This window comes from Drosophila hydei, unplaced genomic scaffold, assembly GCF_003285905.1.
Source record: "Drosophila hydei strain 15085-1641.00,03,60 unplaced genomic scaffold, DhydRS2 tig00000001-arrow-pilon, whole genome shotgun sequence".
Classification (NCBI taxonomy): Eukaryota; Metazoa; Arthropoda; class Insecta; order Diptera; family Drosophilidae; genus Drosophila; species Drosophila hydei.
In genome coordinates this window covers 13,303,752-13,326,171 of record NW_022045643.1, presented here as the reverse complement: position 1 = coordinate 13,326,171, position 22,420 = coordinate 13,303,752, and the positions used below count along the sequence as shown (strand labels likewise).

Here is a 22,420-nt window from a genome sequence, read left to right as displayed (position 1 = left end):
CCTATCCGGTTTGGTTTAAGTATGTATGAGTATCTGTCTGTCGTCTTAGTCTTGCTTATAATGTGCTCATAGCAGAGCACCACAGCTGTCAGAGATGCCTCAATATTGGCTGAATGATTTCAAACAGCTCTCACTAATAATAACAATATTTAAAGGTTGTTTAACTTCTGATTGTCAGTGAATTTCTTAGCGCTCGGGCACTCATCAGCTGGCTTACGTCATTGAATAAATACAAATAACAAATAACACCTATGCGCAAAAATAAGAAATTAATGAGGCTTGGTCAGATTTGAGAGCTTTCAATGTATTATCTTCCTATGGCCACGAGTGAGCACTAGCTGCCAAATTGGCCGCTGATTAGACACTTGTTGCAAGAGAGCTGAAAGCTTGCAAGGTATTACAGTCGTTATCAGTCGTTAATAATAAATACATATGTAGGAATAAGTGCAGAAGGTATTGCTTATAAAGCTAAGGTATTCGTGTAAGTGTAGCATTAGATAGTAGAAAGTCTTGGTGCGCCCACTTCTGTGGGCTCTTCACGAGAAGTCTCGAAACTTTTGTTGTGCCTGACGCAGCGTTAAGTACTTTGTCTCTGGCAGATACCAGTGGCCGAATAGAAAGCCGAGCAGCGTGAACACTCCAAGGCCGTAGAAGTATATACCACTAGTGTGCACATTGAGCTCCACATAACAGACGGCTAACTGTATAGTTAACTCCAAGATGTATGCAATGGCGATGCACATGCGCTTCACAGACAAGGGAAAAGCTTCCGATAGAAAGACCGAGCTGGGCGCATACCCAAGGCCGGCAAAGTATTGGAATATTAGAAGTATCCACAGAGCCTTCTTCAAGTCCGGTAGTCTTACAAAGTCCTCAGTCGAAAACCTGGTCGCCAGTGCAATAGACGCAGCGCCACATACCATGAAGCCAATCAGCTGAGTTAGCTTCCGGCCAAGCGTGTCCTGCACAAAGGCGCCACTGCAGCTGCCCGCCAAGCGCAGAAGCCCAAAGAGCATATAGGGACCGCTGCTGAGCCCGTAGATCCTGGTGCTGGCCAGTGTAAGCGTGAACACGATCAACATGCTGGTGCTCATGGCGTAAAGAGCGCGAAGCAGGCAGAGACGTAGTAGAGCAGGCAATGCTTGGCACCAAGCCTGGGCAGTGCTCAGCGCGTTGTTGTGAGCCACGTAGGAACTGTGCTCAGTTAGCTGATCGTTGGTTTCTGCCGTGACAGCTTTGGGATATTGCAGACGGATCAATGCATCGATAGCCAGCTCGCCATCGCCCTGGCGCAGCAGCTGCACTGGAGACTCCACAATAAATACGGTGGCCAGGCACAGAGCAATAGCACCATAAATGGTGCAGAGCACACCCTGTAGCTGGTCCGCGGTCAGATCATTGTCTGGGCTCCAGCTGACGCTGAAAACAATCTGCATGAATATGCCCAGAGTGCAGCACATTTGCTCCGTGGCGGAGACATAAGTTCCGCGCTTGTAAAACACCACCACCTCGCCCGCCATGGATAGCGTTGAGGGCAGCGCGAGTCCATTCGCCAAGCCATTGAGGTAACGTGCAGCCATCATGGCTTCCACATACAGCTGCGTCGCAGCAAATAGAATACCACCAACAATGACGAGCAGACAGCTGAGTTGCTAAACACAAGGAAATGATATGCTTATCAGTCAGCCTATCAACAGGTGCAACCATATACATACCATTAGTAATTTGTAGGTGAGGTACCTGGCAAAGAGCACACTGAGTAGAGATCCGATGATGGCGCCGATGAACCAGGAAATCCGTAGATGCATACAGATTACCAACTCGTCTGCCAGATTGTCAAAGCCTATGCTCCAGGCGATGTTCATGCCGCCCGACAGGAAGATTAGAGCAGCTGTGCGAAGAATGCGTTCAAAATAACAAATTATAAATTATAAAATTTGTGTTGCTTCTGAGTCATCAGAATTTGCGTTTCTTATCAGCATATGTGAAACATGTTCAAGACAAAAATAATGAGTAGTCCCGAAATGCATATAATATTTCCTTAGTTCGAAGTAGTTCCACGAATTTTACCTAATGATTTGCAATCCTGTTAGGAACTTACCGGCACCCAAGGCATTTGCCTGAGGCTGATTGCGCAGATCACGGATGCAACAGCTGCTTGGCTGTTGATAGAGTATTTGGCGTTGCGGAAGAGACACCCGAGCTGGCTCTGGCAGTGGTGAGTAGCCCACTGTGGACTGTGACGCCGTTCGATGATATTCATTGCTTGGTTCCATGACTATTGTGTGTACGCCCTTCACTGTCAAGGCACAAGAAAACACTACTCGAGCCAAAATATTTTCGATTCGATGTCGAACAGGTTTTTGTTTTACTTATCCATACCTTATCGCGTCACACCGATTGATAAACGCTAAGAGTCCATAGAGCTAGTGGTTATCGTTATCGCAATGTCCACAGCGCAACCTTTTAGCCAGTCACTTATCTATCAATATTTGTATTGAATTTTGAACACGTTCAATAGATAGCAAATGCTCTCTTATATACATAGTTAAATTCGTGTTTGTATACTTGAGCAGGTAAACACTTAAAAGAAAGGGAAAGTTGATTAAATAAATTCTATATCAGGGATTCCATAGACTTTGTTGCTAACTTTGTTATTTCCTCTCTCTCTCTCTCTCTCTCTCTCTCTTGACCCCCACAATTTGGATATTATTATTTTCATAAAATCTTGTGACTTATGCTTTTCGATACACCACCTTCATAGGGCAGCATATGCCTATTTTGTATTCTTAAATTAAAGCAAGTTTTCTGAATTAACAAATATTTTATTTGTAGATAGTTCATTAGCATGACTCTATATAGACCTTGGCTTAATGTCATTATGAGAATGGTATTATATATATATATATACACTTCTACATTTTCTATACCTTCCGTGGATGCGCCACGATCCTGAGTCAACGTTACTTCGGTAGCCTCAATTTTAGACTGACTGCGATATAACAATTTCATTAACCTGCACACTTCTTCCATGCCCTACTCAAATCTTCAAGTACTACAGTTTGCTTACTGTGACTCGCAGCCAATTTGGGGAGGGCAGAAAGATCTGCCAGGTAAGTAGAAAGTGAAGGAATGCATCGATAATTCAGACTTCTTAGGTTAAGCAAAGGACAGTTCTTTTATTTTAAATATTTATTACAGTTCTCATAGAGGCGTCACCCTTTAGCAGTGTGCTTTATTATAATATTTGAAAAATAGTCTTAATAAAGTACTAAACGCTGCTTGTTTCAGTTAAGGCTCGAATTGTAATATGCCTAAAATAGAAGGGTATGAGAATAAATCCTTAAAAAGGAAACAAGAACAGTAAAAAGGTTATTATTGTTCCTGTTATAAATCGAGCTTTACCATAACAGAGTCGAAGTTGCCTTGCTTAAATACAAATATTAAAATTTGATCTCACATACACAGCACAACAGACTTCGTTGCATAAGCTAGTGTTTCACAGTCACACAGAATAAATTCGACTGTCTTTGCTTGCGTTTTACATACAACTTTTAATTCAAAATAAATCAAGTCCGCGACAAAGATATATATAATATCTATGCGTATATATATGCGTATATATATTATATATATTTCTGTGGCAAACGACAAGCATGCGCAGGCGCTTGATTTTATATAGGATAAGCTCACTTCCGAGTAGTTAGAGTGGCTTGAGCATAGAGGGCATATGAGATTAAATTGAATACGCTGGTGTCATTGAGAGCGATTGGTAGGCAAAGTTTTGCAAGGCTGGAATTGCCTGAATGAAAGTTTGTTCAGTTGGCATATCCATGTTCCGCCAGCTGTGTATAAACTTCACGTTTGCCAGCAGAAGCATGTTGCACGCGAAGCAGGACATCTGTGGCTCCCAAGTCCTGTCCACTGACTAATAAACTCTTATGGCCAGGAATCTGTGTATATGCTCGGTATTAAAGCTATGCTTCTATATGCTGCTATACAATAACTGCAAAAACTGCTCAAGTTGCAGCTCTGCTGCCCAGTGGCAGCGCAAATCCTTCTACGCAATTCTCCAATAAGCTTAGAAATAGGATGCCATTCAGAAATGCGGCAGTCATCAAAGCATCTAAGCACATGATAATGACCCTAATGAGCATTGTGTGTGGCGTGGTCTAGTGATACCAAGCAACGGGAACATGTATCATGCAATGCTACAGGCTATATTTGTATTACTTGAGATGAAAGTAAGAATAAAAGTTTCAGATAGGTCAATTTAATACACAATCATAGAATGTAGGACCTTAATCTAATCTTTTTTGTAGCTTGCCAAGGCAATTTTATGCAATTTAATCAGACAATTGTTTATATATAGAAAATATACGTATATTTGGAGGTACATATGTATGTATGTGAAATGGCTTAATCTACATTCAATCGTTCAATAGACATAGTTAAAGATAATACTGATTAGATAGCGCGCTGCCAATGTGTAATGTGCCACAATTTTGATGTCGAATTATTTAATAGAAATTTGCTCGCACAAAGGTTCGGGTAAACTAAGCTGCGTACAGGTTTGAGCTTGGTTAAAGCAGCCATTGATTGCTGCTGGTAGATGTAAATGATTTTGCCCCCAGTAGTGGTTAGGCACTGGTCCGTGTGCCTCTCTATAGGTGGTGCACAGTTCTGCGATGCTGATGCAATGGTTGAGGCTGCATTTGCTTTGAGAATGTTTATTGGGCGTGTTGGATTTCATCATTTGCCTGCGGAGAATAACTAGGACTTTGGTTGTCCAGTGTTGCCGACGAAGTCTTACTCTGGCGGTGCTGATACCAAAAATTTGTCGCTTTTCATTTGGCCTTTGCCACAAAACTCGTTGCCGTGTGCTTTGTAACTAAATGCTAACTGAGTTGATCAACCTTTTCGTTGCTATTTTTATTGTGCTACGAAACAAATTACGGCGAATCCACGCCCTTTTTTGATAAGTGCTAAAAGCACCTTTTATTTTTATTTATAAACCTATAAAATTTTTGACGGCTGGGGAAGTACCCACTGAATATTGCTTTATTTGTTTGAAGCGACATTTATAGATGCTGATTCATAATAAATGTTAATCATGAATTGTGAGCTTTTTCACAATTCGACAATTCTTGTAGCTTAAGAGAAAAATTGCTGGTATTTTGGAGGATTAAATTAATTTCTTTTTATATTTGAATCGTTAATTTTGTCAAAGTTCGTATTACATATTATGTTTTACTTGTGTTTTGCTTATCAATTAAAAACCCTTGCCCAGGAAACCCTTAAACTTATCCTGTGCTTCACGTAGCGTAGTTCTGCGGGTCTCTGGCAGGCACCAGATGCCCAGCAGAGAACCAATCAAGCAAAGTCCAGCCATAAAGGCAAAGAAAATTCCATGTCCTGTCTTGCTATAGTCCGTAGACGCAATGATGATATAGATTACCATTTCGGCAATGAAGGTAGACCCGATGAAATGTTGCTTAACGCCAAGAGGATATGCCTCAGTCAGATAGGCAGAAGTGGCGGTGAAGGCAATGCCAGCGAAAAATTGGAAAATACATACAAAGACAAACAAAGTATCAAAGTCTATATAAGGTAAGGCGTAGATTAATGTGGAAATTCCAATTGCTATGCCTCCGCAGCCCAGGAGGCCTAGTAGCGTTGATTTCTTACGCCCGACGGACTCCATGTAAAAGCCGGTGATGAAGCTTGATAGCCAGCGACAGCAACCAAATAACAAATATTGCCAAGTATATGAATATACAGAAGAGCTAGGCGAAAGGCTTAGGATTAGGGCGTAAAAGACAAATTTACAAAGGCTCATGGCATTAAGGATGCGTAGGTAGCTGAGACACACAAACGCTGGCAAGGCCTGGACAATGCTCTGGATAGTGGACATATCCCTGTTCTTTGCCAGATACTGTTTGTGCTCCTCCAGCTGTGCCACAGTCTCCGTTGTCACCGTATATGGGCGCTGCAGACGCCGCAAGGCGTCAAGAGCTTGCTGCTCATTGCCATTCGCCAGCAGTATCACTGGCGACTCAATGCACAGTAAACAGGCAATGCATAGTCCAATCACTCCATAGATAGCCGCCAGGACCCCGTGCATATTTTCAGCATTAAACGAGCTGAGCGATGTGCTCCACGTTGACAGAAATATTACCTGAAGGAAGTAGCCAAGCATGTAGCACATGTGCTCAAGGGTCGCAGCATTCACTCCACGCATATAGGGCACTGAAACCTCTCCGATCAATGCCAACGCTGGTGCAAACGCTAGTCCATTGGCAATACCATCCAGGTAGAGGCCCGCCTCAACGGCTTCGATGTTGTAAGTCGTGGCTGCCATTATGATTCCGCCGATCCCCACGAGAACTGAGCAGAAACACTGAAGAATGTAAGGTGAAATTAAAAAATTAAGGCAAGTACTCGATGGTGCTTACAAGGACAATTTTCTTCGGTATTTTATTAGCCAGGAACGCGCTGAGTAGTCCTCCAATTATGGCGCCAATAAACCATGCAACGCGCGTATGCAAAGGAATTTCGGCAAAATATATACTGCGAAAGCCAATGCTCCAGGCAATATTCATGCCACCCGATAAGAAGATGAGTGAAGCTGGAATTATAAATCACTTTTTGTAGCAGATTTCCGAGAATCAGTGGATAACTGAAAAGCTCCCACGTTCGTTAGCCAACTACATCGTTGAGTGGCACAGCACATCTTATCAGCAGTTATTTTTATGACCAGCTGACTAAATTGAAATGATTCAGTTAAACTTACCCGCTCCCGCGGCATTAGATTGGGGCTTGTTCTTCTGGTTTCGGTTATACCAGCCATCGGGTTGTACCATTAGTAAGGTAGGCGGCGACATTTGTGGTTGGCCTGTTCCGTAGTCTTGTGGTGGGGTGGGCCCGTAGGTGTGAGGCGGAGGTGGTGGCCCATAGTTCTGTGGAGGCATGGCCCCAAAGCTTGGTGGTGGCTGTGCATAATTCTGAGGAGGATATCCTGGTTGAGGATATGCTTGCTGTGGATACCCTTGTGGTGGATATCCTTGCGGCTGAGACCCACCTGGTGGATATGCTTGCTGTGGATACCCGTGTGGTGGGTATCCTTGCGGCGGATAAGACCCATCGGGTGGTGCCGAAGTGAAGCCGTATGACGGTGGCTGTGGTGGCAGATATTTGTCGTTCATTTTGTTATCAATGAACCACCCTCAACCGTTTGGAATCACTGGTCGGTGTCAACTGAAAGCTCAAGTCCACGGTCAGGTACTTTTTGTTGAATTTTTGACGAAATCGATAGGGAAGCTCAACACCTGCTTATCTCCATACTGATAAGCTCCGAATGCTCGAAATCAGAACCACATTCTGTAATGCGTTCTGGTGACAACAAAGCCTATCAGGTTGTTCATACAAATAAGCTAAGACATTTAACCTAACTTAATTGGAAATCGAAACACTTAAAATGTTGGTAATTTATTAAGTATGTAAAGTGTTTGCTGTTATTAAAGGCAACGCACCACAGAATATTACTTTTACTAAACACCATATACTCTGTTTCGATGCTAAGTGATGCCGCGCTGCGCTATGATATTTGATTAACTTAATCAAATTTAAATGAGTCATACGATGAAACTTAGTCACTTCTCAAATACACAATATATTGTCGATACATCTTCATTGTTTTCTGCTTTGCAATTTTTTTTATTAGCTTAGTCTGTAGATCAAAATTCAGAAGTCTTCATTGAACCACTTTCGTATCTTAGGCTGAGCCTGTGACAGAGTTGTCAGCTTCGTTTCTGGCAAACAAAAGATGCCTAGCAGAAAGAAGCTAAAGGATAATCCCCCTAATATGTAAAAATAGAGCGCTATGTCCGTGTGCGTTGGAGTGCATATGCAAAAGACCATCTTGATCATCAGCTCAATGATGTAGACGAGCGCCACAAAGTACGGCTTGAATGTCAATGGAAAAGCCTCTGTCAGGTAGACAGCAGAAGCTGCATGCGCCACACCAGCGAAAAATTGAAAGAAAAACAGTATGATCAATGCGGATATCAAGCGAGGCACACGGTCAAGCAAACTGGCAAAGGCAATGGCAAACACGCCGCCAGCAAAGGTGCCAAATAGCGAGGGCTTCTTACGGCCCCCGGAGTCCATCAAGAACACAACACAGATGGAGCCGCTCCAGCGCAAAGTACCAAAGACCGCATAGGGCCAGGTGTGAAAGTGAGGCGTTAGCCCCACAGCTGTTTCATACAGAGCTCTCCACACGATGGGAGTAAGGCTAAGGGCACAAAGTGAGCGATGTGCGACGATCTTTAGCAATGGCACTAGACCCTGTTGGATGCTTTGAGACCAACTCAGGCCTCGATTGGCAACTACGTAGCGCTTGTGCTCGTCCAGTAGCAGAAAAGTTTCGCACGTCACCACGAATGGACGTTGCAGATGACGCAGAGCATCTACCGCAGCTTGCTCACTACGCCGCAGCAGTAAATACACCGGTGACTCGACGCAACAGGTCAGTGCCAGAGCCAGGGCTACAACTCCAAAAATAATGCTTAGCAGGCCATGCGCCTGGTCGGCAACCACGGTCACATTCCAGCCACTCTCCCAGATGGCAGTGTAGATGAGAAGGATAAAGATGCCGAAATTGTAGCTCATCTGCTCGAGGGCTGCGGAAAACACGCCCCGCATCTCACAAACAGATAGCTCGCCAACTGTGGTTAAGGTGGGAACAAAGACCAAGCCATTGGCAAAGCCATCCAAGTAGCGGGCTGCAATGATGGCATTTGGTTGCTCCGGCAGCGTTAAGTAAAGCATGCCACAGATTAGCACCAGGCAAGAGCTCAGAACCTGTTGACAAACATATATCGATTAGCTTAATGACTTCGAGTGCATACCCAGTGACTCACATAAACAGGGCGCTGTGGGGTACGATGGGTCAATATGGCGCTTATTACGGCTCCAAGTAGCGCTGCTCCATACCAGCAGATTTGCATATGGAACGTTCGTTTCAGCAGCTCCGTATACATGGAATGCGCTGCAAAGCCGGCACCCCAGGCCGTGCTCATGCCACCCGAAACGAAGATGAGCGAGCCAGCCCCGAGTGCATTCCATTGCGGTTGATTCTTACGAGCTCGGCTAAGCCAGCTGCGTTGCTCAGGGGTCGGCTTGCTCTGCTGGTCCCGCTCCTGGTGGAAGGAGACGCGCGAAGTTGCTGTCTTGTCGCCTGTCATTGGCGCACTACCAGGAACCCATTGATCCTATTTATATTTATAACTCACGCACGGTTCGCTACGCTGTTTTTGTATATTATCAGCTTATCGCAGGCAATTACCATTTAGTGAAACACGCTTCTGTTAAGCCAATCAATCCAAACACAAAAAATCAATATAATACAATATTAAGACTTTTAATTAATAGCTACTATTTCAGCGATATAAACGCGCATATATATGCGATAAGCCCTCCAGATTACGCCCTTCTCATTCGCTCTAGAATAGCAACGGTGCGAGCTTATTGCGTTATTGTCATTCAATATTCACAGTTTACAACAATTATGTTTATTTGCTTAATTAACTGCTAAAGTCTATAGCTCAGACAATTAAGTAATTCGATATGTACTAAGTTTGATAGATTATTGTAATGGTTAACCTGTGCTCATGTATTTATATAATTCGATGAGTAGACTGGAAAAAATATAAATTTAAATATGCATCGAGAAACATGTAGTACACAGAAGTTCTTCCCGACAGAATCACAAATCTGTTGGCACCCTTGATTTAATATACTATTCTTTATGCATAGATATATAGGAAAAACATAAATTTTATAAACAAATTTCAATTCAATTAAATACAAATAAGAATGTTACAGTCACCCGCGATCGGCTTCGTAATGCTCGTTCGTGCTTGAAAATCAGTTAAATGTCTTCGAAAATTAATATTTATAATTAAATGAATTAATATAATTTATAGGGTATATTTCGTGTATTTACATGCAATATTTTTTCGATTTTAGCTGCATTACTGTAGTAGATAAATATTTGTTAATAAAAGTCCCGATTTCCTGATTTGTTACATTCGATCACAAAAGTGTATTGATTTTGGTCAATCTTAAAAGGGATTTACGGAAACTGTCGTTGAGCCCTACGCTCTAATACTTAGGAAGACTTTTAGGGTTCCAGGTTTAAAAATCTGTAAGGCAAAGCTTTATATGATGTGCCACGCTAATAATAGGCGTATATATATCTATTATATATTCTTGTAAGTTGCCCAGACTATCAGACTATTGACTAAACAAAATCCAACAAAAATCAAAATTTCATATACATAAAACTAAATACAACATTTGGAGGCTCTAGCTCTTAAGACGTCTGAGATATAATTTATTAACTGCATTTCAATCAGGTTTTTAGTCGATAACAATAGTTATCGAATATTTGAAAAAAAAAAACGATATGAGCGTGCTATACACGGACCTACAGAAACAATTTCAAGGCTCTAGCTCTTATCGATGCTGAGATCCACGCGTTCACACATACGGACAGACGGACAGGGCTCAATCGACTCGGCTTGTCGTCCTGATCAAGAATATATATACTTATATATACTGCCTCTTACATACATTTGCACAAAACCATTATACCCTGATTTGCCCTGTTCAATGGGATCAGGGTATAAAAAATAAAAATATGGATCGCCTAATGCTTAGGTTATGCTCGTTTCTGGATCTGGAATGCAGCATCATTAGGCTACAGTTAATTAAACAAGCCACGCCCCTTAGGATTAGATTCTCTTGGTGTTACATTTTGTTTATGGGCGGCGTTAGTCCGCTCCAATGTCACTAGTCAGTGGCCTGTTGGACTCATGCATTGAATAGCGTCGCGCCATGGAAATAATGCCTGCCTCAGCGAGGCAAGCGGAAAATGGCGCAGAAACTTTTATCGCAGGTGCTTTTCCTGCCTGTGTTGTGGAATCTCTCTCATCTTTTACAGCAAATTTAAGCGATTTCCGCCCACAGCTGCTGCAGAGAAAGGATAGGCAAACGTGGCCAGGCATTGGCATCTAAGTTTTCGACGAGCAACTAAGTTCGCGATAATGTTTGACTATGTGAGCACATGATACGCCCACAAGCACTGCCAGTGGCAATGTCCGGGGCGACGTGGGACTTTTGTGGCTCTGTGTGGGGTTCACATTTGGCTGGCGTTAAAATAAATTTAATTTTATCGCTACATAAATACATGCTCAGCAACAGACTGACTCACAGCTTGGAGCTTCTGCCAGAACTTGCAACCAATCGACTTTCCGGGTGACACTTCCGTGGAAGTTTCTTTGCTTGCTTCTCTTCCTATTTTGTGTTTTGTGTTTTTGTTTTCAGTGGCAGTGGCAGTGGCTTGCCATATTTTTACATTTATTTACCGAGTAACGTCCCGTAAATCCTATTGCTAACCTTTGCAGTTGAGCTTGCGTGCGTCTTGTAGAATATTTGTAGATGCCTACGTAGATATTAATTAGCCAGCACAGGGGACTCATCACACGAATTCGCATCATTTTTATGACCACTTAAGGCACAAATATAAATAAATGTTTTATTGATCGGCTATGGGGCCTCTCCGCTCGGCGGCCAATTTTTATGCTAACACAAAATGGCCTATTTGCCATTTTTAAAAGATTTACGAGCTTGGGCCAAAATGTGAGCCATAAACATTGCAAAATCGAAATGCAATATAAAAACAAAACATATGTAATAAACAGTTCTCGGAGGTCTGAAAAAGATTAAATACACTTGTTTTTTTTATAATTTACTGTTTGTTAAAATTGTTAAGAACTTAATTTCCCAACACAGATTTTTTGCCTGTGTAATTTGTTTGAAACTAATGTGTAAGAACGAACCTAGGACTTTCCTTTTTCCAAATTTTAATATTATAAATATTATCTGACTTTATAAGATGCATATTAAAGGAAGAGAGTAAGGAGATAAGATATGACCCTTTTAGGGACTGTATTCCACGTACTAACGTTAATTTAAGCATGCTTCTTCTTTCTCCTTTTTTAAATCAATATTTAATTTTATTGTCTATGCCTAATCAAGTGTGATTTTATAAAATATTATTTTCAATATCAGAAAAGTAAAGAGTAAACTATTTATTGTTTTGCAGCAGTCAAAAGCAGTTTTAAAAGAGACGGCTTGACTAATAGATACCCACAACCCTGCAACTATGTAATATTCCAAATAGGAATTTGGGACAAATTATTTTTAACATAAAGGGAATATTTGAGCTATTAAAAATCGCTGTTTTCATTACAGGAAGTAAGTAAATTTGAATTCTCCAACATTTGGGGTTTCAAGCTATGCTTAAAAAACCGAACAAACGATTGATCCCAGGAAATGCGATAAATTATCGAAAAAAGATATGTTTGCAGTATACATTTCAAAATTCAAGAGTCTAGCTTTTGTGATTGACGAGATCGCTGCGAACAGATGTCCTGATCAAGAATATATACTTTATGGGAATGCTAAGCCACCTTTAATATATGTAAAAAACCAGGCTGAATTCCGTTTGCAATGTGTTAAGGAGATAAATTTATTGATTTGTAAAGAATAAGCAAAAACTAAGCTTTCAGAAAAAATAATTAAACTATTTCATAAGTTAAGAGTATTAATATAATAATACGTTCCAAGTCTCTAGCTTCAGTAGTTGCCCGTATACTCTCTGAATCAGTACTTATCGATTCTTTCGTCTTGGCTTCGTGTATGCATTAAGATTTCGCAATCGATTGAGTTCATGTTGTAAGGGCAAGCTTATATACTGGCGACCATTGACTGACAAATAGACATTGGTCTGCCCACTTCTGGCTTCGTCTCGTCATTAGCAATAAATCCAAAATTAATGTACTGAAATAATAATGTTTTGTAGTTCTCTTTGTGCCCGAGGGGTGTGTGTGGGCTTTTGTATTTTATCCTGCTTATCGAGTGCAGAGTTTAATGGTTGCTTGCTCTGAGCGGAGCTTAGTGTGGCAAGCTATAGACTTTTTATGTTTCCTGCTGAGATTTACATGCAACCCACGGCAAATGATATTTATGCAAATTTCAATGGAGTTGCCCAAGGCCAGATCACAAATTAATTTATCTTAAAAAGGCAACACAAATCCTGATTAACTTCGAGGCATGGAATATGCGACAGCATATAATAAAAAAAAGGCAAGAAGTTTGCCCGCCAGGAAAACAAAACAATTGTGAAAGCCATCTACGAACGTATTCATGTATGTGCTCATATGTGTGTGTGTGTTGGTTAATGCGTTCTAATAAATTTCAGCAACATTTGTACCTTTTTTGTGGGGCGTGCTTTTATTGTTAACACAAGACGGCGTGATGCCTACCGAATTCCTTAGCGTTCGCCTTTTGTCCTTGCTGCCATTTTGTTGCTGTCTTTATTGCCAGCTATGCGGCTGCGGATCGCAGCAACGGTGCCATGCGCCATACGCCAACGATGCCTGAAAAATGGCAACAATTCATTTGCAGTGCCCCTAGCAGCAGTAGCAGCAGTAACAGCAGCAGCAGCAGCAGGGAGAATCTCTCGTCAAAGCAACGTCTACAGCTGCAGCTCCGTGGCACGGTTCGGCTTTCATGTGGCTTATGTACGCATAGTTGTTCGCCAGAGCCAGTCTAGAGCCGGAGCCAAAGCAGCAGCCGTTCGACCAAGTGATTTGTTTTGCTTCGTTTGGCAACAAATCAGAAGATAAACGACATCGATTGTGGCAAACGACATGGTCGCACCAATCTTAAGCCCGCCCAAAGGGTTGTCCTTGTGCCTTAAAGGCGAGGCGACTTCAGTTTAACGCCGATAGATGTCACGGCTTTTAGCTCGAATGCCGCACGTCGCAACATTAAATGTGATGTGAGAGAACATGCAATTAAAACTGCATTATTTCACTGGAAAATACTGACGTTCTTTTAGTTGTCCCAAGACTGGACAATGCTGCATGTAAACATTTTAATAATCCCCTCGCTTCTGTAACTGCTCCATTGTAATTGTTGTTGTTCTAATTTAATTATGCATAACGAGCAACTTGGGCGTCGGGTCACCCACAGAGCACGCAGCAGGGCGGCTAAACAGGTTTAGAAATAATTGAAAACAATCGGATTAAAATGTGCACAGCGGTGGGCAAAAATTGAACTAGCCAAAAGAACCGGAAATAAAAGAAATAATCAACATTTATATACAAATTAAACAGGTCAATGTGACTATGTGTGTGCGTGTGTTGTGAAGACCAATGACCCTTGGGATTAGTGAGTAAATAAACGAAAGCCAAGCCAGAAGCGATTATGTGCACTGTCAAACAGTAGCTGCATAACATGGGCACTTGACCCCACAGGGAGGAGCAGCAGCTAATTTCCCATGCCCCACTCACTACTACGAGCCCTAACACATATCAAATTGTTGAGTAATTTATGCCAGTTCTATTTCCTGGTTATATATGTAATTTGCTAAGCCAACAAGTTCTTCTTCGGCTGACATTGACATTAAGTTACCATTTACATAAGCAATAACAAAGTTAAAATAATAAAGGCTTATGCGCTAACACCTCCCTTAAACACCTGCCTCAACATTGACTGCAGTTGCAGAGAGCGAGTGACTGAGAGCAAGAGTAAATGAGTTTTGGCATAGAGTTTGATTTTCGGCAGCGAGGCTGTCTTACCGGTGGTGTATAAGCAATCTAATTAAATGTTATGTTTATGTTATAAGTTAAATACACGCACGCAGACACATACCACACCACACATAAGCAAAAGCATAAGCATAAGCACACTTTCAATGTTAGTTTGTGTGCCTAGTTGGGACTATCATGCGGCTTTGTTTTTGGCTCGCATTTAACGAGGCACTCAAAGTTTTATGCATCGCCGTGAGGCCTAGTGCGAGTCATAATTTTTATGAGCTCATTGTCTTAAAATGATGGCTGACATTATGTATGGCTGGGATTATGTAGAACTTTAATCTTGAGCTACCTGACATAAAGTTCAACTTAGTTGCTCAGTTGCTATGGCTTAAACTGATGGCCAGGACGATGGCACGCGCATACCCCCGGCACATAAATCAATCATAATTGTCCTTGTTAACTACAATCATGAATATTACAGCTTGCATAAAGCAAATGACAGTCATGCCATATACATAACCGCACATTCACTTTCAGCCGCCCACCCATCCGCAAAGCGATCCTACGCCCTATCTTCAGCCTGCTCCACCGCCCGACCCATTGTTCAATTCCTGCGTTTGTGTGCTTGTGCATTTGGGTCAATTCTGGGCGGTTGCCCTTTCCCAATGCTTGACGTTTACAGGCTCTAATTCTTGTGCCGACTTACAGTAAATGCCAGACCGTAAGCAAGGCTAAGCAAGTTCTATGTGCGACGAAAATACTTGGCAGCCCCAAAGACTAGGCTAAATAGATTTTAATTAATTTCAAACCCACAAAGCTTTGACAGCCTCACATGCTGCAAATGGAGCTCGACCAGGGTCTGGTTTGTGATCTCATTGTTGATGGTTACACCGCGTGTTTACCTTAGTTAATTGATTTTCTGTCAATGCGCTGATTTGCATAACAATTTGCTGACCGCATCTAACCACCCAACCGCCTAACCTTATCTCCCCTAACCGGGTCCAAATAAAAAGCGACAGCAAAATCGAAAGCCCCAAAACTCTATTTAAACTAGTGAGTGTTTTCGTAGGTGTGTGCGCGCGTAGGGGTGCAGAGGGCTTTGACTTAGCGGCCAAAAGCCGTGAATTGAAAATAAATCGTTTTAAATAAGTACAAATTAATTTTGAAAATTATTTATCTCGATTGTTAGTTTGTTTGCGCATTGTGTGTACGAAACAGTGATTTTAAAATATGCAGGGGATTTTGTGTGTATGTGTGGAATCAACTAATACATAATTATTTTTATGAATTAGTATGAATTATTAAATCAACTTGTTATGGAGAGAGCCTGACTATTAGTTACCGTGACATTCATTTGTACATTATTTATTTAGAACTATTTGACTTGGCAATCAAATAAAAATTGTGTTCAGTTATCCAATGTGATTGTGAATATCTTTCAAAATAAGACAGACTTTTCCTGCATATCATGGGCATAAGTCTACAATAACTCCAAAATCAAAGCCTACTACTCTTGTAGTCTTAAAGATACCTTTGCCATTGCCAAGGCAGTCAGAAACAGAGATTCTATAATTATATCTAATGATTTGTTTGGCTTCAATATACTCGCTCAAAGCACTTTTATTGGCGCAGAGTATACACACGTATATATATATATATACGACTGATTCAAATCAGATTTTTAACCACCTATACATTTGCTTTAATCTGCTTTACAATTTAAAGCATGCATGGATATGTAGGTTTGCTTGAATAATGTTTACTGTTTGTTATTTAGGTGCAAAGCATAATTAAAATTATTCCCTTATGGATAAATTTATATTTGTATAGAAAAATAAATAGATTTTAAGGTAGATTTTTATATTTCTTCTGCGTATTTTTTAAACGTTAATAAAGTCCATTCCATTACGTATATGCGTCTGATGCGCATCTGAAATCAGAGGGCTTTGCCACGTACGCAAGGTGGCACGATTTGCAGCTCATTAGCTACCAGAGACAGGACACATGTCCAAACTACTAAACTGCGCTCTAAATCACTGGACACGACAGGACTTGACACGAATTGACTGCGATGGCGGCGGCGACTGCTACTACGGTTAGAACTGGAACAGTCAGGGAGTTGAGTTGGCTGTTTCTGGCACTGCCATTGCCCGCTTCAATTAGTCAACAATTACCAACGACAATACAAACTGGTCCGGTCACAGTTGGTCTGCAAGGGATCACAACAATAACAACAACAACAACAACCACCGCAACAAGCAGAAGGCAGTCGTAGCTCAGGTTTTTGTGTGCATGGCCACCTAATGGCTTATGAGTAGTCACGTGCCATGAACATTTTTGCCGAAGAAGCTTTGTGCGTGTATGTACGAATGTCTGTGCTTGATAATGAAGCACGCGAGATCGCGACAACAGCAAAGAGAACAACGACATCAATTACTAGAGGCCCGACAAGTTTCCAGCTTATATTTGAATAATTACACAAAATTAAAAGTGTTGTCGACGGCTAGAGTCGCCTAGTTGGCCAGATGAATGCTGGCAACGGAACGTGAGCCTTCCTGCCTTCCCACTGCTATTTTGCACAAGTTGGCAGGCTCTGCCCTGTCAAGCGTCGGCTTAAACTTTCGCCAGGCTCGTTCGAGTCCTTAATAAAGTCAAATGAATGCGCTTAATCAACACGTGTGGGCGGAAGCAAGAGCTGCCTCTTGCCTGCTGCCTACTGCCTGCTGCCTACTGCCTGCTGCCTGCTGCCTCCTGCTGGCTGTTGGCAGCCTGTTTTCTGTGAGCCAACACCTAGCGAGCAAGGATGTTTTTCCTGCTCCTTGCAATTTCACCTCCATAATTTGTTTACATGCTCTTTAAATTTCCCTAACCCGAAAATTAATTAAGTTTATTTTTCACACATTTGCCACCAAGCAGCGCCAATATTCATCGGACTGAAGAGCATTTTATGCCATCCAAAAATAAATAATATTTTTTTGAAACATTTTTATCTGCTTGGGGGGTTCAAGCGCAATAAACGAGCAAAATAAAAAAGTTGCGCTTGCAAGAAGCTAAAAAGCAGGCGAAGCGCACAAAAGCCGAACTCATTGCCATTAAAAACGCATTATCCTTTGTGCTTCTTTTATTACTTTTCATTTCAAGAGCATTGAGATTAAGAGTGGGGACGTGTGTGTGAGCTTTCTGGTTGCGTGTTTATGAGCTGTTGAGCTGTAAACGAAACGCAGGACAATAATGTATAAAAGGCCGAAAATGAAAACGATTGCATATGGAAAGCGCGAGAATTGTTTGCCTAATAATAAATTTAGTTGAAAAACGTGGAGCGTGAAGTGGAAATCGACAATATTAAGACACGTTTGCCAAAATGAAAATCAATTGTCTTATGCTCCGAGACAAAGAAGGCAGACGGAAAAGCCAGCAATTCGGCCTTAGTTGAAAAATATTTGATGGGACTTTTTGTGCTGCCAATTTGGGTGCCCTTTTTCGCTTGGCTGCCAAAGGATTACATTGGATTTTTATTTGATTGTTAAAATGAAAGCAAAAATACAGACTGAAGAAAAAATGGTCCACCAGCAGCAGCAAAAGCTCTGGGGAATTGGTAAAGTAGGCAGTAATGATTTACAATGCTGCCAAAATAGAAGGTAATCCAAATTCGAGCTATCTCAGACTCTTATCCTGATGGAAATCAGGCTCTGGTGGATTATTAAAGCACTGTTGAAAACACAGACTGCACTGGGCTAACTACTGGCCTAAGGGAAACAAAAGTCATAAACTGCTTGCGTAATTATTCAAAACTGCCCTTTTTGGTAGTCTGACCCATTTGATATAGTTTAGTTTAGACCCATAAAAATTCGTAAATATGGTACTCGTAATATTGTATTGATTTTGAATAAGCCCACATAGGACTTGTTCCTATTTATGTATTTAAAGATGCAATTGGTCTCAAGAAATTTTGCTATATTTCGAAGTATCGAATATCACTTATCAACAATTAACAGGGTTAACATACAAAGAGTGACCTGGCAGCTTGCATAGCTATTTGACTTCATCATCAGCAGACGTAGCTATTGACTTCTTTATTGAATTCAATTGAAAGCTGTACAGATCAGAGAACGGGCTTAAGCGCATTTGTATTTCGATCTAAGTTTATTAGAGTTCAATAAACATTAGAGTTGAAGTAAACGTTCTTGGAAATTTCAAGCACACAACTTGGAATATTTGAATCATCTTTCTGCCCCGACGAGTAATATGATTTGCAGTCTTTGTGAATAATACACTTAAGTGCCATATTGCCGAGAATGACAGTCGTTGTGCTTATTATAGCTCACTTAGCAGTTGGCACGTGCATTGAACGCAGCAAATTAAAAACGGTATAACTAATGGGGCAATATCTGAGGCGATAAAGGGGAAATTAGGGTGGCCGCATGCAGAAAACCGAATGGAAAATGCGAAAGAAACTGAATTAATCGGCGACGCATATGAATTTATAATAAATGCACAAGCGAGAACATTTTGTGCAGCTGACTTTGAAATAAATTTCTACAAAAGACCGAAAAGTTGAGCTCCTCTGTGGGTGTCTGCGTACATACGTCCATGTCTGTGGGTGTGGGCAAAGACGCCATTCATAATTCACCAGCATAAATTGTATACAGTGGTAGAGACGGGGTCGGCAGACCTGTACCTCTGTGAGCACTGGCTTGTTTTTGGCAGCCGTGTGTAAAGGTGCCACGTAAATTTTGGCTAACGATGCACTTTGCACAGGCAATTCGCTTGAGTTTGGCTGCTTGCGGCGCTGCTGCTGCCGGATGTCTGCTGCCTGCTGACTGCTGCCTGGTGGCAGTCACAATCAAGTGCGATTCATTTTGTGCCACGTCAGCGCACACATGTGACAAAGCGGCCTTTAAGCCCGACAACAGTTGTTGGCTAGGGACGAAAACAATAGACGCCAACTATTTTTCTTGCGTCTCCAATTGGCCGAGCTCGTTGCAAGGGTTTTCAATTTTTCAACTCTTAAAGTTGAGTTGATCATTTTTCTCTGCTTTGTTTCCTCACGCTTGAAGCCATGTCAAGTAAATAATTTATTTTATAAATTCTAAAGTAGGATTAACACTGAAATATGCAGATTTTCACAGGCGCAGTCAAGTGTAGCCCGAAAGGGTTAAAAGCGCCAGCAACAGCAACAGTAATAGCATCAGCATCAGCATGGCAAAACAAAGCGTCGCACAAATCCCAAAAAGGTCAGTTAGACCTTTTGCGAAGCAAAACCTGTTCTTCAAGTAGATTAGCAACCAAACAGTGTTAAGCCTATTTATATAAATAAAATGGCTGCAAGTTTCTCTCGTCTAGCTGCTTTCGTTCCCCTTTGGCTGTCAACTTATCAGCAAATTAAATTGAGTTTGTTTTTTATAAATGTAAAAACATTTCCCGTCACTTTGCAGAACATCATGTTAACCATACACCCACACAACCCAATTCAAGTACACACACACCCTCACATCGAATCAGACACATATAAAGTTGCTCTCATACAGTTCACAGTTATTGAGTTTATGTCAAATGCTGCCCAGCGATTTACAATAAATGGTAGTTGAAGAGGAAATTAAATCTAAAAAATAAGGGATTATTAATAATGGAACACTTTTCACTGGAGTGAGAGGCAATCCTATATGAATTTAAGAAATTGAGTGCTTCCTGGGATCAAAGTCATTAATTGACTAAATTATCATTGGGTCAATTGAGTAAATTGAACTCAAGTATTTAACTATATGTATGGAAGCCTAGAGAGCTAATAACCAGATTAGAGAACGTTATCGCAACAAGTGTGCTGAAACAACAAGGCGTGCTTGCTATAAAGAAGGCTCGGCAGCTTATGTGATGATAAGATAATATATAATGTAGCTTGAATATGCCCTGCTGAGGATAAGCTTGTGTTGCTTGTGGTTTGTTTTCTCATGTGTTGATAAGTGGCGATGAAAACGTTCAGCGTAAAATAAGTATAAACATTGTAATACAGTTGCATTTAAAATCACAATTTCTGCATCCGTTGAAGTCGCAAATAGTCTACAGAAACACTGTGATATATGTGTCTTTTTATAAAATAAAAATGAATATTGGTTAAAAAACTGATGGACAGTTTGGCTCATAGGTGACACATAACTAGTTTTTCCACAATAACTAAATAGGAATATAAATCATTTTTAGCCTCGAATTTCCGCTAGAATAATACATTTTTCTTGTGACAGGTGTTTTTCACTATCTCATATCAGATACCGTGATAATCGGGTCGATCCAAAACCTTTTTGTGGCCGTAAAAGTGGGGGATTTATTGTAGTTAATCATTAATTTTTATCATGCGCCATGCATTATTATGCGTATTACAGAGTCTTCAACAAACCACTTTACCATTTTTATTTATTTTGTATATTAGTTACGCATTTTGCAAGATTGTAAATCGTTTGGAAAATTAAAGAACATTTCTGTTGCAATTGGTTTTTTGTTGATATAATCAGATATAATAAATAAACTGACGCTAAGAGATTGTAACAAATAAACTATGCTGCAGGGATTTAAATACAACATTTCATTCGATTAACATTTATTATATTCAGTGAATGTTAAGCTTTAACATTATTGCTTTGACCTCAAATTAGTGAAACTATTTCAACTTTCATACATAAGAAATGAAGTGCTTATCTCCATTTTGTCTATTTTTGTCCGACTTGCTGATAGTCCGCTGATGCGAACACAAGTTATTAATTTTACATTTCAAATATATGTCCAAACTGATATACTTTTGTCTGATATACTGGAGTGTGACAAGCCTTAATATAGAGTTTATTTTTATTTTCAGAGCTAAAATTGATAAGTTAACTACAATTGTTTTCAATAAACTCAACATCAAATTCCCCTTTATTATTTAAGAAATCGATTTTCTAGTCAATTTCTGTGTTTCGAAACCGTGAACGAGTATCGCGCAATCAGTTGTATCCGCGTGTAATGCTCTCACTGATTTTAATGTGTTTGTAAGCAGATAGTGGGTATGGCATCAATATAAATATAATCTTCTGCAAAGGTTATCAGTATAATAATAATATAATAATCCCATATATCGATAAGAAAGTGAGAGATATTGATTTATGTTATTTTGGAAAAATAGGTTCTCCAGCTTATTGAGTATAAAAAGTCCCAATCAGGATGATAGATGAGCACACAACAGCACAGCAGCAGACGTATACTCAAGTCCAGAATGACCGGGGCATTTCACGAATTGATGTCTAAATGCTCGACTCTTAAAGCGTTTCATGAGGAATCGCTAGTGATTTGCAGTAGCATGTGCTTGCGAACGATGGCTTACAAGCTTCTATTTCAGGCTAGTCTGACACATTGACAACACATACGCAGAGCAAACGTTGGCAACTTTCCGATAGCGTTAAATTAGACATCAACTTGACAACAAATATACAAGTCACACGCTCACATCCAAATACACACACTCACAGGCACACACGTATCAGTGCTCATTGATACCCCGTAGAGCTTGACGCTTATCAGACAGTGCAAGAAGCTACAACGACAACAACAACAAAGTAGACAGCAACAACTGCAGCCCGTCATGTTGTTCAGCGCCTCGCAAAAACACAAAATGCAGCGTGCACAACATTTTGTGGGCGTGGTCGCCGACTGCAGATGTTAAAGACTATGCAGGCGTCACGTCTGCGCCATGGCCACGCCCAATGCACGTTTCGCCACAC

General features: G+C 40.9%; 3 protein-coding genes across 3 annotated transcripts; all 3 read right to left on the bottom strand.

Moving 5' to 3' along the window:
• Positions 1-496: 496 nt before the first annotated feature.
• LOC111597466 (low-affinity glucose transporter HXT4) lies at positions 497-1,746 on the bottom strand. The gene is made up of 2 exons (XM_023312214.2): positions 1,716-1,746; positions 497-1,652 (listed from the first exon to the last, which is right to left on the bottom strand). The coding sequence occupies exons 1-2, from the start codon at positions 1,716-1,718 to the stop codon at positions 537-539; spliced, it is 1,119 nt and encodes a 372-aa protein (XP_023167982.2). The 5' UTR covers positions 1,719-1,746; the 3' UTR covers positions 497-536.
• A 3,435-nt stretch (positions 1,747-5,181) lies between these two features.
• LOC111597464 (solute carrier family 2, facilitated glucose transporter member 3-like) lies at positions 5,182-7,258 on the bottom strand. The gene is made up of 3 exons (XM_023312212.2): positions 6,794-7,258; positions 6,456-6,628; positions 5,182-6,400 (listed from the first exon to the last, which is right to left on the bottom strand). Exons 1-3 carry the CDS (start codon positions 7,203-7,205, stop codon positions 5,273-5,275), a joined length of 1,713 nt encoding a protein of 570 aa, XP_023167980.2. The 5' UTR covers positions 7,206-7,258; the 3' UTR covers positions 5,182-5,272.
• Positions 7,259-7,488: 230 nt separating this feature from the next.
• LOC111597578 lies at positions 7,489-9,248 on the bottom strand. Its single transcript, XM_023312376.2, has 2 exons — positions 8,925-9,248; positions 7,489-8,865 (listed from the first exon to the last, which is right to left on the bottom strand). Exons 1-2 carry the CDS (start codon positions 9,246-9,248, stop codon positions 7,744-7,746), a joined length of 1,446 nt encoding a protein of 481 aa, XP_023168144.2. The 3' UTR covers positions 7,489-7,743.
• Between the last annotated feature and the right edge of the window lie 13,172 nt (positions 9,249-22,420).

Coding starts and splice junctions, on each gene's coding strand:
- LOC111597578 (XM_023312376.2), bottom strand. CDS start 9,248: ATGACAGGCGACAAGACAGCAACTTCGCGCGTCTCCTTCCACCAGGAG. Junction 8,866..8,924: donor CCCCACAGCGCCCTGTTTAT/GTGAGTCACTGG, acceptor GTTTGTCAACAG/GTTCTGAGCTCTTGCCTGGT.
- LOC111597464 (XM_023312212.2), bottom strand. CDS start 7,205: ATGAACGACAAATATCTGCCACCACAGCCACCGTCATACGGCTTCACT. Junction 6,629..6,793: donor ATCTAATGCCGCGGGAGCGG/GTAAGTTTAACT, acceptor TTATAATTCCAG/CTTCACTCATCTTCTTATCG. Junction 6,401..6,455: donor TACCGAAGAAAATTGTCCTT/GTAAGCACCATC, acceptor TACATTCTTCAG/TGTTTCTGCTCAGTTCTCGT.